This window comes from Cyclopterus lumpus, chromosome 11 (assembly GCF_009769545.1).
Source record: "Cyclopterus lumpus isolate fCycLum1 chromosome 11, fCycLum1.pri, whole genome shotgun sequence".
Taxonomy (NCBI): Eukaryota; Metazoa; Chordata; class Actinopteri; order Perciformes; family Cyclopteridae; genus Cyclopterus; species Cyclopterus lumpus.
This window is the reverse complement of record NC_046976.1, coordinates 18,416,021-18,427,542: the sequence shown is the minus strand read 5'-3', so window position 1 is coordinate 18,427,542 and position 11,522 is coordinate 18,416,021. Positions and strand designations below refer to the sequence as shown.

At 48.3% G+C, this 11,522-nt stretch overlaps 2 protein-coding genes across 4 annotated transcripts in view; one reads left to right on the top strand and one right to left on the bottom strand.

The window, feature by feature from the left end:
• Positions 1-919: 919 nt before the first annotated feature.
• Positions 920-10,883, top strand: tert (telomerase reverse transcriptase). 3 transcript variants are annotated; one of them, XR_004610111.1, is made up of 16 exons: positions 920-1,205; positions 1,747-3,185; positions 3,366-3,519; positions 3,637-3,804; positions 3,884-4,045; positions 4,445-4,546; positions 4,634-4,719; positions 4,806-4,922; positions 5,044-5,115; positions 5,215-5,403; positions 5,505-5,631; positions 6,015-6,076; positions 6,564-6,688; positions 6,853-6,990; positions 8,109-8,270; positions 8,861-10,883. XR_004610111.1 is itself a non-coding variant. In XM_034544833.1 (15 exons), the coding sequence occupies exons 1-15, from the start codon at positions 990-992 to the stop codon at positions 8,210-8,212; spliced, it is 3,261 nt and encodes a 1,086-aa protein (XP_034400724.1). In that variant the 5' UTR covers positions 920-989; the 3' UTR covers positions 8,213-8,450. The 3 variants fall into 3 exon arrangements, 1 of the variants encoding a protein (XP_034400724.1); XM_034544833.1 differs by lacking the exon at positions 8,861-10,883 and having other exon boundaries at positions 8,109-8,450; XR_004610112.1 differs by lacking the exons at positions 6,015-6,076; positions 8,109-8,270; positions 8,861-10,883 and having other exon boundaries at positions 6,853-6,962.
• Positions 8,844-11,522, bottom strand: part of LOC117738754 (sodium-dependent neutral amino acid transporter B(0)AT1-like) — a 4,847-nt gene continuing 2,168 nt past the window's right edge. The window contains exons 5-12 of the mRNA XM_034544856.1: positions 11,372-11,482; positions 11,191-11,303; positions 10,966-11,094; positions 10,703-10,859; positions 10,178-10,382; positions 9,945-10,104; positions 9,695-9,857; positions 8,844-9,063 (exon numbers count right to left, since the gene is read on the bottom strand). Of these exons, the coding sequence (XP_034400747.1) occupies positions 8,857-9,063; positions 9,695-9,857; positions 9,945-10,104; positions 10,178-10,382; positions 10,703-10,859; positions 10,966-11,094; positions 11,191-11,303; positions 11,372-11,482 (1,245 nt within the window). The 3' untranslated portion in view covers positions 8,844-8,856. The remainder of the gene's footprint in view (positions 9,064-9,694; positions 9,858-9,944; positions 10,105-10,177; positions 10,383-10,702; positions 10,860-10,965; positions 11,095-11,190; positions 11,304-11,371; positions 11,483-11,522) is intronic.

Genomic DNA, 11,522 nt, shown 5'->3' with positions numbered 1-11,522 from the left:
CGGGTTGTGACAAACAAACACCTCGTGCAGCGACTCCAATAACTTTGCGGTAAAATTTGAGTTTACAAGGGAGAAAACAGCGTGACTTCCTTTCCGGTGGTCCTCGTTTCACAATAAAGGTCGAGAGACGAAAAACGTGTCCACATGTTCTGCAGTAATGTCTCAGATAATATAAAGAAATAGCCGATTTTAAATTATAAAGTATGTCGAGAGTGTTGTTGAGTCAGTTGTATATTGTATATTTATTTTCTAAAAATAAACATATTTTGTCTTGGGGTTCAAAATAAACAGAGAAACATGTCATGATGTGACAAATGTCCCAAATGAATTTGTGGTAGGTTCCAGTGCTGAACATTTTGGGTGAAATTGTGAGTTTAATCAGTTTACTTTTTGTATATTTTTTACTTTGAAGGTACGTTTGACACACTTCCGGTCACATGTTCACTGCTATGACCAGCTTGACTCCCATGAGGGCATGTGGGCGGGGCGTTTCACTGCAGCCCACTGCTCCTGAATAACGAAGGAGGGGATCAAATGCAATTTCTCCACTGTGGGATCAATAAAGTGTACAATATTATTATAATATTATTATTAATTGTATTGTATTATTCTATGTCTATTGTTTTGATTATTTTTGTTATATGTCTATTGTTTTTATTGTGTTAATCTATTTTTTTGTTTTTATTAATTTTATTGTTTTATTCTATGTCGATTGTTTTTATTATACGTCTACTGTTTTTATTGTTCTATGCTATGTCTAGGTTTATTGTTATGCACCTTTCACCTCGTTAAATTCCTCGCATGTTCAACGCAGCTAAATAAACGAGTCTGATTCTCGTTGGCTATTGGTCAACTGTCAATTCTCTCGGCTTGAGTATGGGGCTATCTGATTGGCCTCTCACAACAAGCCCATCTCTCATTGGCTGAGGACGACGCGGGCTCTTTAAACGGCCCTCCGTGTGTCTCTCCGCCGCGTCCCGTCGTCCGGGATGTCTCGGACCGACTTGTCCCCCGCGCTCGACATCCTCCGGTCCCTGTACCGGCACACGGAGACCCTGGAGGAGTTCGCGAGCCGCGTGGTGTTCCGCGAAGGACGCAGGGCTGCGCTCGTGGAGCCGTCCGACACGCCCCGCTTCAAGTCCTTCGTCCGCGGCGTCTTCGTGTGCTTCGACAAGGACCTGCAGCAAGTGCCGAGCTGCAGCCAGGTGAGCTGCCGTAAAGCGAGTTCTGAGGCGCACGACAGCTGGCGTAACGTGTGTGTGTGTGTGTGTGTGTGTGTGTGTGTGTGTGTGTGTGTGTGTGTGTGTGTGTGTGTGTGTGTGTGTGTGTGTGTGTGTGTGTGTGTGTGTGTGTGTGTGTGTGTGTGTGTGTGTGTGTGTGTGTGTGTGTGTGTGTGTGTGTGTGTGTGTGTGTGTGTGTGTGTGTGTGTGTGTGTGTGTGTGTGTGTGTGTGTGTGTGTGTGTGTGTGTGTGTGTGTGTGTGTGTGTGTGTGTGTGTGTGTGTGTGTGTGTGTGTGTGTGTGTGTGTGTGTGTGTGTGTGTGTGTGTGTGTGTGTGTGTGTGTGTGTGTGTGTGTGTGTGTGTGTGTGTGTGTGTGTGTGTTTCTAAGAGACTGAATCTTATTTTTCCTTTCATGCAGAAAGGAGAAGGAAAGCATTTATCGACCTAAAGAGAGAAACTTCTCATGTTGTCTTGTTTTGATTCTGATGCTGTTTGTGTGTATTTGTTTTTGTTCCGCTCTCCACAGATCTGCACTCTCCCCGAGCTGCTGGCCTTTGTCGTCAACAATCTCAAAAGAAAAAGAAAGAAAAACATCCTGGCACACGGCTACAGCTTCCTGTCCGTGGCTCAGGAGGAGCGGGACGCCGACCACTTCAAGTTCCAAGGCGACGTGACCCAAAGCGCGGCCTACATCCACGGCAGCGACCTGTGGAAGAAGGTCACCGCGCGCCTCGGCACGGACCTCGCGCGCTACCTGCTGGAGAGCTGCTCCGCCTTCGTGGCGGTTCCGCCGTCGTGCGTTTTCCAGGTGTGCGGCGCTCCCGTCTACGACAGGGTGTCCATGACGACAGCCTCCACCGGGTTCTGCCTGCAGCCCCGGTACAGGGCGCGCAACGGCGCTCGGTTCGGAAGGAACCGAGGTGCGGCGACCTGGAAAGGGAGACGGGGAGCCGGCAGCGGCGCTGTCGGCGGGACGAGGCACCGGAGGGAGGCGACGAGGAAAAGAAAGAGGGATACTGACCCGAAGGACGAGGAGGAGATTATGATAGGAAAGAGGAGACGGGTAGGACCGCAAGAGCCCACGGGGGAACAGGTGGAGGAAGGTCAACATGTGGAACCGCCGAAGCCTTTGGACAAACGGCCCGTCGAAATGCAAAAGACCGTAATTCCCGCAGAGGGAGGACCCAGTTGGAGATCGGGCACCTCCCCTCCTCTGCCGCCCTCGCAGAGTTTCATCCGCACGCTGGGCTTCCTGTACGGGGGAAGGGGCATGCGCGGCTTCCTCCTCAACCGGAGGAAGAGGAGCGCGGGCGGCGGGTGCCGGAGGCTGCGCGGGCGAGACCTGGTGCGGACGGTCTTCTTCGAGGGGCTGCCGTTCCTCAGCGGGCCGGAGGGGAAACCCAAGAAACTGCCCCGGCGCTTTTTCCGCGCGGTGCCCTCGTTCAGTCGGCTGCTGCGTCGACACAGGAGCTGCCCCTACGGCCGCATGCTGCAGAGGGCGTGCCCCGTGGCGGATGTGGGCGCGGCCGAACCGGGGCGGTTGAGCGCCCTCTTGCCTCGGCACTGCGCGCCCCACAGGGTCTACCTGTTTGTCAGGGAATGCCTCTTGGCCGTGATCCCCTCGGAGCTGTGGGGCTCCGCCCACAACCGACGTCGGTTCTTCTTCAGGGTCCGGGGCTTCCTGTCCAGCGGCAAGTTCGAGCGTCTCTCGCTGGCCGAACTGATGTGGAAGATGAAGGTGAACGACTGCGACTGGCTGAAGATCAGTCCAACTGGTAGGGTCCCGCCCAGTGAGCTCTCGTATCGCACGCAGATCCTGGGTCAGCTCCTGGCCTGGCTTCTGGACGGGTACGTGGTGGGCCTGGTCCGAGCCTGCTTCTACGTCACCGAGAGCGTGGGCCGGAAGAACGCCGTCCGGTTCTACAGACAGGAAGTCTGGGCGAAACTGCAGGAATTGGCCTTCAGGTACACACACGCACACGCACACGCACACGCACACGCACACGCACACGCACACGCACACGCACACGCACACGCACACGCACACGCACACGCACACGCACACGCACACGCACACGCACACACACGCACGCAACGGTGACACGCAAGCTCGCAACGTTTTTTTTAATTTTTTTTTTTTTCCAGGGATCACCTCTCCAAGGGTCAGATGGAGGAGTTGACCCCGGCTCAGGTGGCGGCCCTCCCGAAAGCCACCGTCATCTCCCGCCTGCGCTTCATTCCCAAGACCGACAGCATGAGGCCCATAACGCGAGTCGTCGGAGCAGACGCCAAAACCAGAGTACGTCTCTCCACCATGGCGTTCAATGCTTTCCACACCGATTATAAATGCATATATTTATTTGTTACATTATGCATTTTAAGGCATTTCTACCCCCCCCCCTCCCTCCCCATGCAGGTCTACCGGGGGCGTGTCCGGGACCTGCTGGACATGCTGCGGGCCTGTGTGCGCTCCACTCCGGCCCTCCTGGGCTCCACAGTGTGGGGCATGACGGATATCCACAAGGTGCTGTGCTCTCTAGCTCCGGCCCAGAAGGACGAACCCAAGCCCCTCTACTTTGTTAAGGTCGGTTATTGTCTGCCAGTTTTTTATTTTTTGTTGTTTCCTTCCTTCATTCATTCATTCTTTTCTGTGTGTTTTTAAGGTGGATGTGAGTGGCGCCTACGAGAGTCTGCCTCATGACAAACTCATTGAAGTGATTGGCCAGGCTCTGACACCCGTCCAGGAAGAACTCTTTACCATCCGTCGCTATGCCAAAATCTGGGCTGATTCCCACGAGGGCATGAAAAAGTCCTTTGTTAGACAGGTACCTTCACACACACACACACACACACACACACATACATACATACATACATACATACATACATACATACATACAGACACACAGACACACAGAGGTGGAAACCTCCAGTTCTGAAGAGTGATCTTCAGTGCCTTTTTAACCTGCATTCTCTCTCCTGACCACCAGGGGGCGACTCCTCTGGTTGTATAGAAGTCTATATAAATGACTCTACTTCTCTTGATGTATTCCCTCAGTAAACATTATAAACATGAGTTTTTGGTCTCAATCTCTAGTTTCAAGTCTTCTTCAATACAGCGTGATGTTCAGGGGATGCTTTAGGGCGGGGCTACAAGGTGATTGACATGTCGCTATCGCAGCGTTTTCCGTTCTGGAGATTTTCTCATGGTTCTGTTGATGCAGGCAGATTTCCTGGAGGGTAACATGGGCTCCACCAACATGAAAGGGTTTGTGACGTCCCTGCAGAAGAGAGGGAAAGTGCATCATGCCATACTGGTGGAGCAGGTGAGTCCTCAGATGTGCCCGTATATTTCTTTTTAAATTAAATAAGCAACCTTGATTATTCTTTTGAACCTTTTTTTTTTTTTTCAGTATTTCTGCTCAGACCTTCACGGCAGAGAGGCGTTGCAGCTCTTCACCCAAATGCTGACCGGCAGCGTTGTTCAGTTTGGCAAGAAGTAAGCCCAACCGACAAACGGGAGTTTACGCAACGTCGGGCGAGCACGTTAACCACTCGTTTTGCCCCCCGTTTTCTCTGTTTCAGAACTTACCGTCAGTGCCGAGGGATTCCTCAGGGATCGGTTGTGTCCAGCCTGCTCTGCTGCCTCTGCTACGGGCACATGGAGAACGTCCTGTTCAAAGACATCGCCGAGAAGAAAGGGTACGCGGGGCAGCCGGCTGCTTATTTCTTTTTCTGGCCAACATCGGCTACTTGTAATGACACGTCTGCAGCAGCAGGGGGCCGTCGCTCTCTTCTATTCACCTTTTGTGTTGTTTTCCAGGTGTTTGATGAGACTGGTGGACGACTTCCTTCTGATCACGCCCGACTTGCACGGCGCACAAACCTTCCTCAAGTATGACTCGCAATTTTTTCACATGCAATTTTATCTTTTCTCTCTCTTTTTTTCCTCTGTTGTTGTTGTTGATGGCTCTTCCCACCGTTGTGCGTGTAGGATCTTGCTGGCCGGCGTGCCGCAGTACGGTCTGGTGCTCAACCCGCAGAAGGTGGCGGTGAACTTCCAGGTGACGGGCAGCGTGGGCTCGTGTCCCGGCATCCGGGCGCTGCCCGCCCACTGCCTCTTCCCCTGGTGTGGGCTGCTGCTGGACACGCAGTCGCTGGACGTCTCCAAGGACTACTCCAGGTTGAAAGCGTCTCTTACCACGTATTCATTTTTCAGTATTTCTTTTCATTGTGCAGTTTTTGTTGTTGTTGTTGTTGTTTCTCACTTCCCGTCTCCCACAGCTACGCAGACCTGTCTCTGCGCTACAGCGTGACTTTGGGCTCGTTCCACTCGGCTGGACAGCAGATGAGGAGGAAGCTGACGGCCATCCTCAGACTCAAGTGTCACCCGCTGTTCCTGGACCTGAAGGTCGGGGGAAATAATGGTTCCTTTTTTTGTTTTTTATATCTAAAAAAAAAAAAAAAGCTCTCGACCCCCAATATGTGTTCATCAGCAGCAACTCAAACGTACATGAGCCGAATCTATAAGCCCGAATCTGCATCTATCAACACGTAGAGAACACAATATCCATGGTGACCAGCTGGAAGTTCGTTTTGTCAAGTTCAGCGATAACTGAGTTTATGACTTAGAAAAAAAGGAAGCAGATTGATAATAAAGTGAGCGTCAAACAGATCGGGGAACATAAAATATAACTAGTTAATATTGCCGACACACACACACACTGCTTTTCTTTTTTCAGTCACTTTAATGTCATTGCTGCAACCTTTCGCTGTCGCGCTTCTCTTTCTCAGACCAATTCTCTTGAGGTCGTCTACAAGAACATCTACAAGCTGGTGCTGCTTCATGCATGCAGGTAGAGAAAGTGACATGACATCGCAATCTACATCATTTTTTACTGTTGTCAGATCAAATAGGAATATGTAACAGTCTAATATTCAGATTTTAAAAATAAATTCAATGTGAATAACTTCGTTTCCATTGCCCACCCAGTATTGAAAGAAATTTACAACAAACACAAATCTCCTCTCACTATTAATCTGCTATTAATGCGATCGAGGGCATTTTGATTGCCTCTTAATGGCTCTCAACATGGCGACAGGCTAAGCAGGAAACGGTGCTAACAGCGGTGGAGCTAACGGTGTTAACCTGAGGGGGGGAGGGGGGGTAAACGGAGGCTCATTTTTATCTTCACATAGCAAACCGTTGTCTGCTTCTATATCGATGCTCCGACCACCACATGTAGCACCTTTTCAGCACTGGGAGGGTTATCGATCAAGATATTGATCCATAACTGTACCCCCTGGTCTTTGTATAGTCTTTCTTTTTGTTCCTCGCGTCAGGTTCCACGTGTGTGCCCAGAGTTTGCCCTTCGGCCAGACGGTTGCTAAGAACCCCGACTACTTCCTGCAGATGATATTGGACATGGCCGACTACGCCAATCAGCTCATCAGGCTCAGCAACAAAGGCAACATTTAAATATATATATATATATATATATATATATATATATATATATATATATATATATATATATATATATATATTTATTTTTTATTATACAATACATCTGGAAAAACTAATTTATTTAAGCAATCTGGAGCTCAAACTTCTTCTCTATTGTCTCTTCAGGGCAGGTTCTCGGCAGTCAGACCCAGGGTGGCGTGGTGCAGTACGAAGCCGTGGAGCTGCTCTTCTGCCTGTCCTTCTTGCTCGTGCTGTCGCGACACCGGTTTCTCTACAAGTGTCTGCTGCCACATCTGCACAAACGTACGTGCACCGAAACGCACGACGGCACCACGCTGGTGTCCCAACGTATTCTTTTAAATTAGGACGATGAGAGAGTTTATAAAGAATATTTAAATACAATATTCTGCACAACACACACACAGCAGAACAATAAATCGTGGCTCCAACTAGCAATTGTTTACATTATCGAATAATCTGTTATATCCCCCTTTTTAAAAAAAAAAAAATAAATCAATACCTCCTCTCATATCTGTCATAAAATAGCTACGTTAGCTTAGCTTAAAGTCCCTCTGCTCAACCAAGAAATGTTTCTAGCACGCAACTTCGCATAAAACCACAACTAATTAATTGACTTTAAGTTTGTATGGTTTAAAGAAAGAAGATGCACCTTTTTTTTTTTTACTTTTTTGTTTTCTTGATTTATGGATTAGTCTTTTTTAAAATGGAAAATACCAATCATAAGAAGATTCTAAGTTGCAATTAACCTTTTTAAGGAAAAACATGGTTGATGATTATTTTTCGTTAACAAACTAAATGTAATCCACAACATCGGATAGAAAACTTTTCTTTCTTGATTCACGGAACTGGAGTTACTCCCAGTAACTATTACTACTACTACCATTTGCCATAATTGCAATTTTAATTTGCACTAAAAGTGGGTAATAAACTGAAAGTGGCACAACTTATACATGCACACTAAGTGTGTGTGTGTGTGTGTGTGTATGTGTGTGATTTCCTCTGCCAACTAAAGCAGCTGTTGCATCCAGAGGGCCAAAACGAGCACCGCGATTGCTCTTTTGCCCTCTGATCACGAACGCGGTCGCACTAAACGTGTTTTTGTTCAGGACCAGGAAGTTACTGAACTGCAGGAACGCACAGGGCCCTCGATCACATCGAGAAAAAAACATTCCACGGATGAACGATACGATCGCTTTGAGTGTCGACTGTGCGAAAAGGTTGAACCCGACGGCTCCAGATAACGATCTCACGTGCACATAAATCTGTTTTATCGCCACCTTTGTTCTTTTATTACATTTTTACAGGTGCAGGAAGTAGTTCAGGTTGATTTTTTTAATTTTACAGTTCACCGTCCAAAGAGAGAAGAAGAATATATATACTTTTTTTTTTTTTTTTTCCAGGGAAGCGCAGTCTAGAGCGACGTCTGGGGGCCATGAGGCTGGCCAGGGTTCGCCAGGCCACGAACCCCAGGACCCCCGTCGACTTCTTGGCCATCCAGATGTAGACTACCAGCTGAATTGCAGCTCCCATTAGAACCATAAAAACCCTCAGCAGCTCAAAAGGTATAGTTATACATATTTAGTGGTTATTTTCTCATCTTCAAGTTTTTGAAATCCGTCATTTTGGAGTTATCTGATCTTCAGTGTGCCCTAAAAAAAAAAAAGGTCAGTCACAAAATGTCAAGGAAGAAAGAAAAACAGTCCTTTAATCATAAAACCTTGACGTGATAAACCTTCGGGTCATAAATGCAATAAATGGGTTTAATTGAAAATCTTCCCACTCCCACACTGAGACCTCGCCTCGTCCCCAAAGCCGTTAGTGCCGCTGGACTTTGAGTTACACTTTGGTGGTAGTTTTCCACCGAGTGGTAGTTTTCCACAGAGACGACACGGCGTCACTCGGGAGGAGAATTTCTATGTAAATAAGTTCACAGAAGTTCTGTGGGCCTGTTCGTGACTCGAGTGGCAGCAGGAAGCCTTGGATCTGATTTTCAATGATGTTTTTGTACGGTGCACGACAATGTAAATTAAATGTTAAATAAATCCACTTTTATTTTTGAGGACCACGGTTGTCCAGGTTTCCTGGTGATTCCCGGTAAACATGCACGACTGATTATCTGTTTGGTCACGATTTTTTTTTTTTCATTGTTCAGCAAGCGGTAGGTTCCCGTTTTTCAACCTCAAAGCCGTCGTCGCAGGAGGGATTCGGGTCGGCGGAGGACTTCTTGATTCTACAGCAGATCAGTTTGTAGAGCGCCACGAGCGGGATGGGAATCACGGGTACTACAGACAGGAGGATGATTATGGCAAACACCCAGTCTGGGTAGGGCTTCGCCTCCGTTTTGGGGAATTGTTCCTGAAGGAAAAAAACAACAACCAAGAAGTGCAAATAATGAATATTGTGAGTTGAAATTGGCTGATTCTCTTTATTCTCCCTCTAAAAAAAAATCAATATCTGTCATAATTGGGTTAGCTTAGCTTAAAGTCCCTTATGCTCAACCAAGAAATGTTTCTAGCACGCAACTTCCCATAAAACCACAAAGAAAGAAAGAAGATGCACCTTTTTTAAACCTTTTGAGGTGCTGGTATATATTTATTTACCTTTTGGACAGAGCTAGGCTATCGCTCCTTCTTCCAAAAAGCTAATTTCCTGGGGCGCTAGCTTCATGAACGTGCATCGATCTTCTCATCTAACTCGAAGCAAAATGGCGGTTAACTCTTGTGTCCAAGAATGTAAAAAACTATTCCTCCTAAACCTGCATTCATTTATTCATTTTTAGCTGCTTGGGTGCTGCAACATTCACTCTCTTTTAGCTCTGTTTTCAGTCTCCTCCAATGGAAAAGATCTGGCTTTCTAGTCGCTAAATGCTTGACGTTGGTCACCAGCTAGTTGCTAACTTTGGTGCTTGAAGTGCACACTTGCTTTATCGTGTGTGTGTGTTTCTTATATATAATGTATTCAAGACTGGACTCTGGACTGTACTTACATAGTCTGGGTTCCATGTGGGATACGTTGGGTGTTTTTGTGCCTGGACGATGATGTAGAAAATCAACACCACCAGGAGCATTAAAGGACTGATCACCATCCAGCATGCCTTCCAGAACATGTTGGGCTTCTTCCCAGTCATGAAGTAGATGTCTTCACTGAAACTGTCAAGGGGAACCAGAGGAAATGCTCAAGCACACCGGGATCTCCATTTGTATACGAGTCTCATAAACCGACCGTGTAGAAGTTACTTCTTCATGCCGTAGACGTAAATGACGGCGGTGATCTCGAAGAATGCGACGATGAGCAGGGGTACAGAGCCCACGTAGGTGTTGAAGATCTCCACCCAGTAGTTCCCCGAACCCATGGTGAAGATGAGAGCCATCAGGAAGGCTATCGAGCAGATGATCGCTGAGGAAGTGAGAGAAGAGGCAGCTTTAAAACGTGTTACCGCTTCAAAACGCCAAACTATCCTCCCCCTTACCCGTTACAACTCCATCGGGGATCCACTTGGGCAGCAGTTGGAGGTCTCTGATGGGCGTGAGGACGCCCTCCAAGTTGCCGAACATGGAGGAGAGGCCCAGGCTCAGGAGCATGGTGAAGAACAGTACGGCCCATATCTGGGCGCCCGGCATCGCCACCACCGCTTCGCTGAACACGATGAAAGCCAGGCCGGTTCCCGATGCACTCTGGGAAGAGGAAGACGAAAAGGGGGTTGGGGGCAAAGACGGTAATGAGGAAGCACTCCGGAGGACGAGAAAGGGGAGGAAGACATTTTGGGAAAAAAACCAGAATGCATTGGATGTTTTTGAGCCTGTGTGAGTTAGGAAGGTTACGATAATGTAACCCTTTCTATAAGCACAGGCGAAGCCCTCTACCATGTGTGTGGTGGGGGGGGTGTTTGGTGTCTAGGGTGCTGCCCTCTAAACTGGGGGTTTGCGTGTGTGTGTGTGTGTGTCCCCCCCCAATAGAGTCCAGTAGTACAATAACGTAACCTTCGCTACAATACCTGGTCAAGGAATGATTGCAGGTCACAGTGCCTCAGGTCCACACGGGCCACCTCAGCTGGAAACGTACGATTTAGATACTCCAACCATTGATCATAGTTGTCCACTGTCATGTTCTGGTCTGAAAGCTCAAAGTGGTTGATCAGAGCCAAGATGTTCCTGCAAGATCGGACCCCCCCCCCCCCCCCCCCCAAAAAAAATATTATATTGATATATATCGTTGATATCGGCCAAAGAAAAACAATACTTGTGTGCATATACGCACTCCTCCATACAGGAGTTGAAGGCGGTGTTGGCTTTAAATCCCAGGATGGAGAAGATGGGGACGGCGCCGTAGAGAGACGTGGCGCTATTGATCACTCCCACGAGAACCGCATCCATCTCACAGTTGTTTCTACGCGGACGCGGAACAGAAAATAAAGTCACACACACACACGCGCATATATCGTCCAAATGAAACCGTCATGGGGTAGTTTTCCACCCTCATTACCTCTCTGCGTTATAGCTGGAGAACGCTATGAGACCTCCAAAGGCCACAGAGAGCGAGAAGAAGATCTGCGTGGAAGCGTCCAGCCACACCTGAGGGTTCTTCAGTATCTCCCACTAAGAACACAGCACATTAGCTCACCGCGGCCTGCATACAGTCGCGCAATCACCCAGGTGGTACTCACATTCGGGGTGAAGAGGTACACCAGTCCAATGGTAGCGCCGGGCAGAGTGAGGGCACGGATCAGGAAGATGGTCAGCACCAGGTAAGGGAAGACGGCGGTCACGTACATTGCCTGAAACGGGCGACAACGGGCCTTCGTTAACTCTTTCGTT

Coding starts and splice junctions, on each gene's coding strand:
- tert (XM_034544833.1), top strand. CDS start 990: ATGTCTCGGACCGACTTGTCCCCCGCGCTCGACATCCTCCGGTCCCTG. Junction 4,720..4,805: donor GTTGTTCAGTTTGGCAAGAA/GTAAGCCCAACC, acceptor TCTCTGTTTCAG/AACTTACCGTCAGTGCCGAG. Junction 4,923..5,043: donor GACATCGCCGAGAAGAAAGG/GTACGCGGGGCA, acceptor GTTGTTTTCCAG/GTGTTTGATGAGACTGGTGG.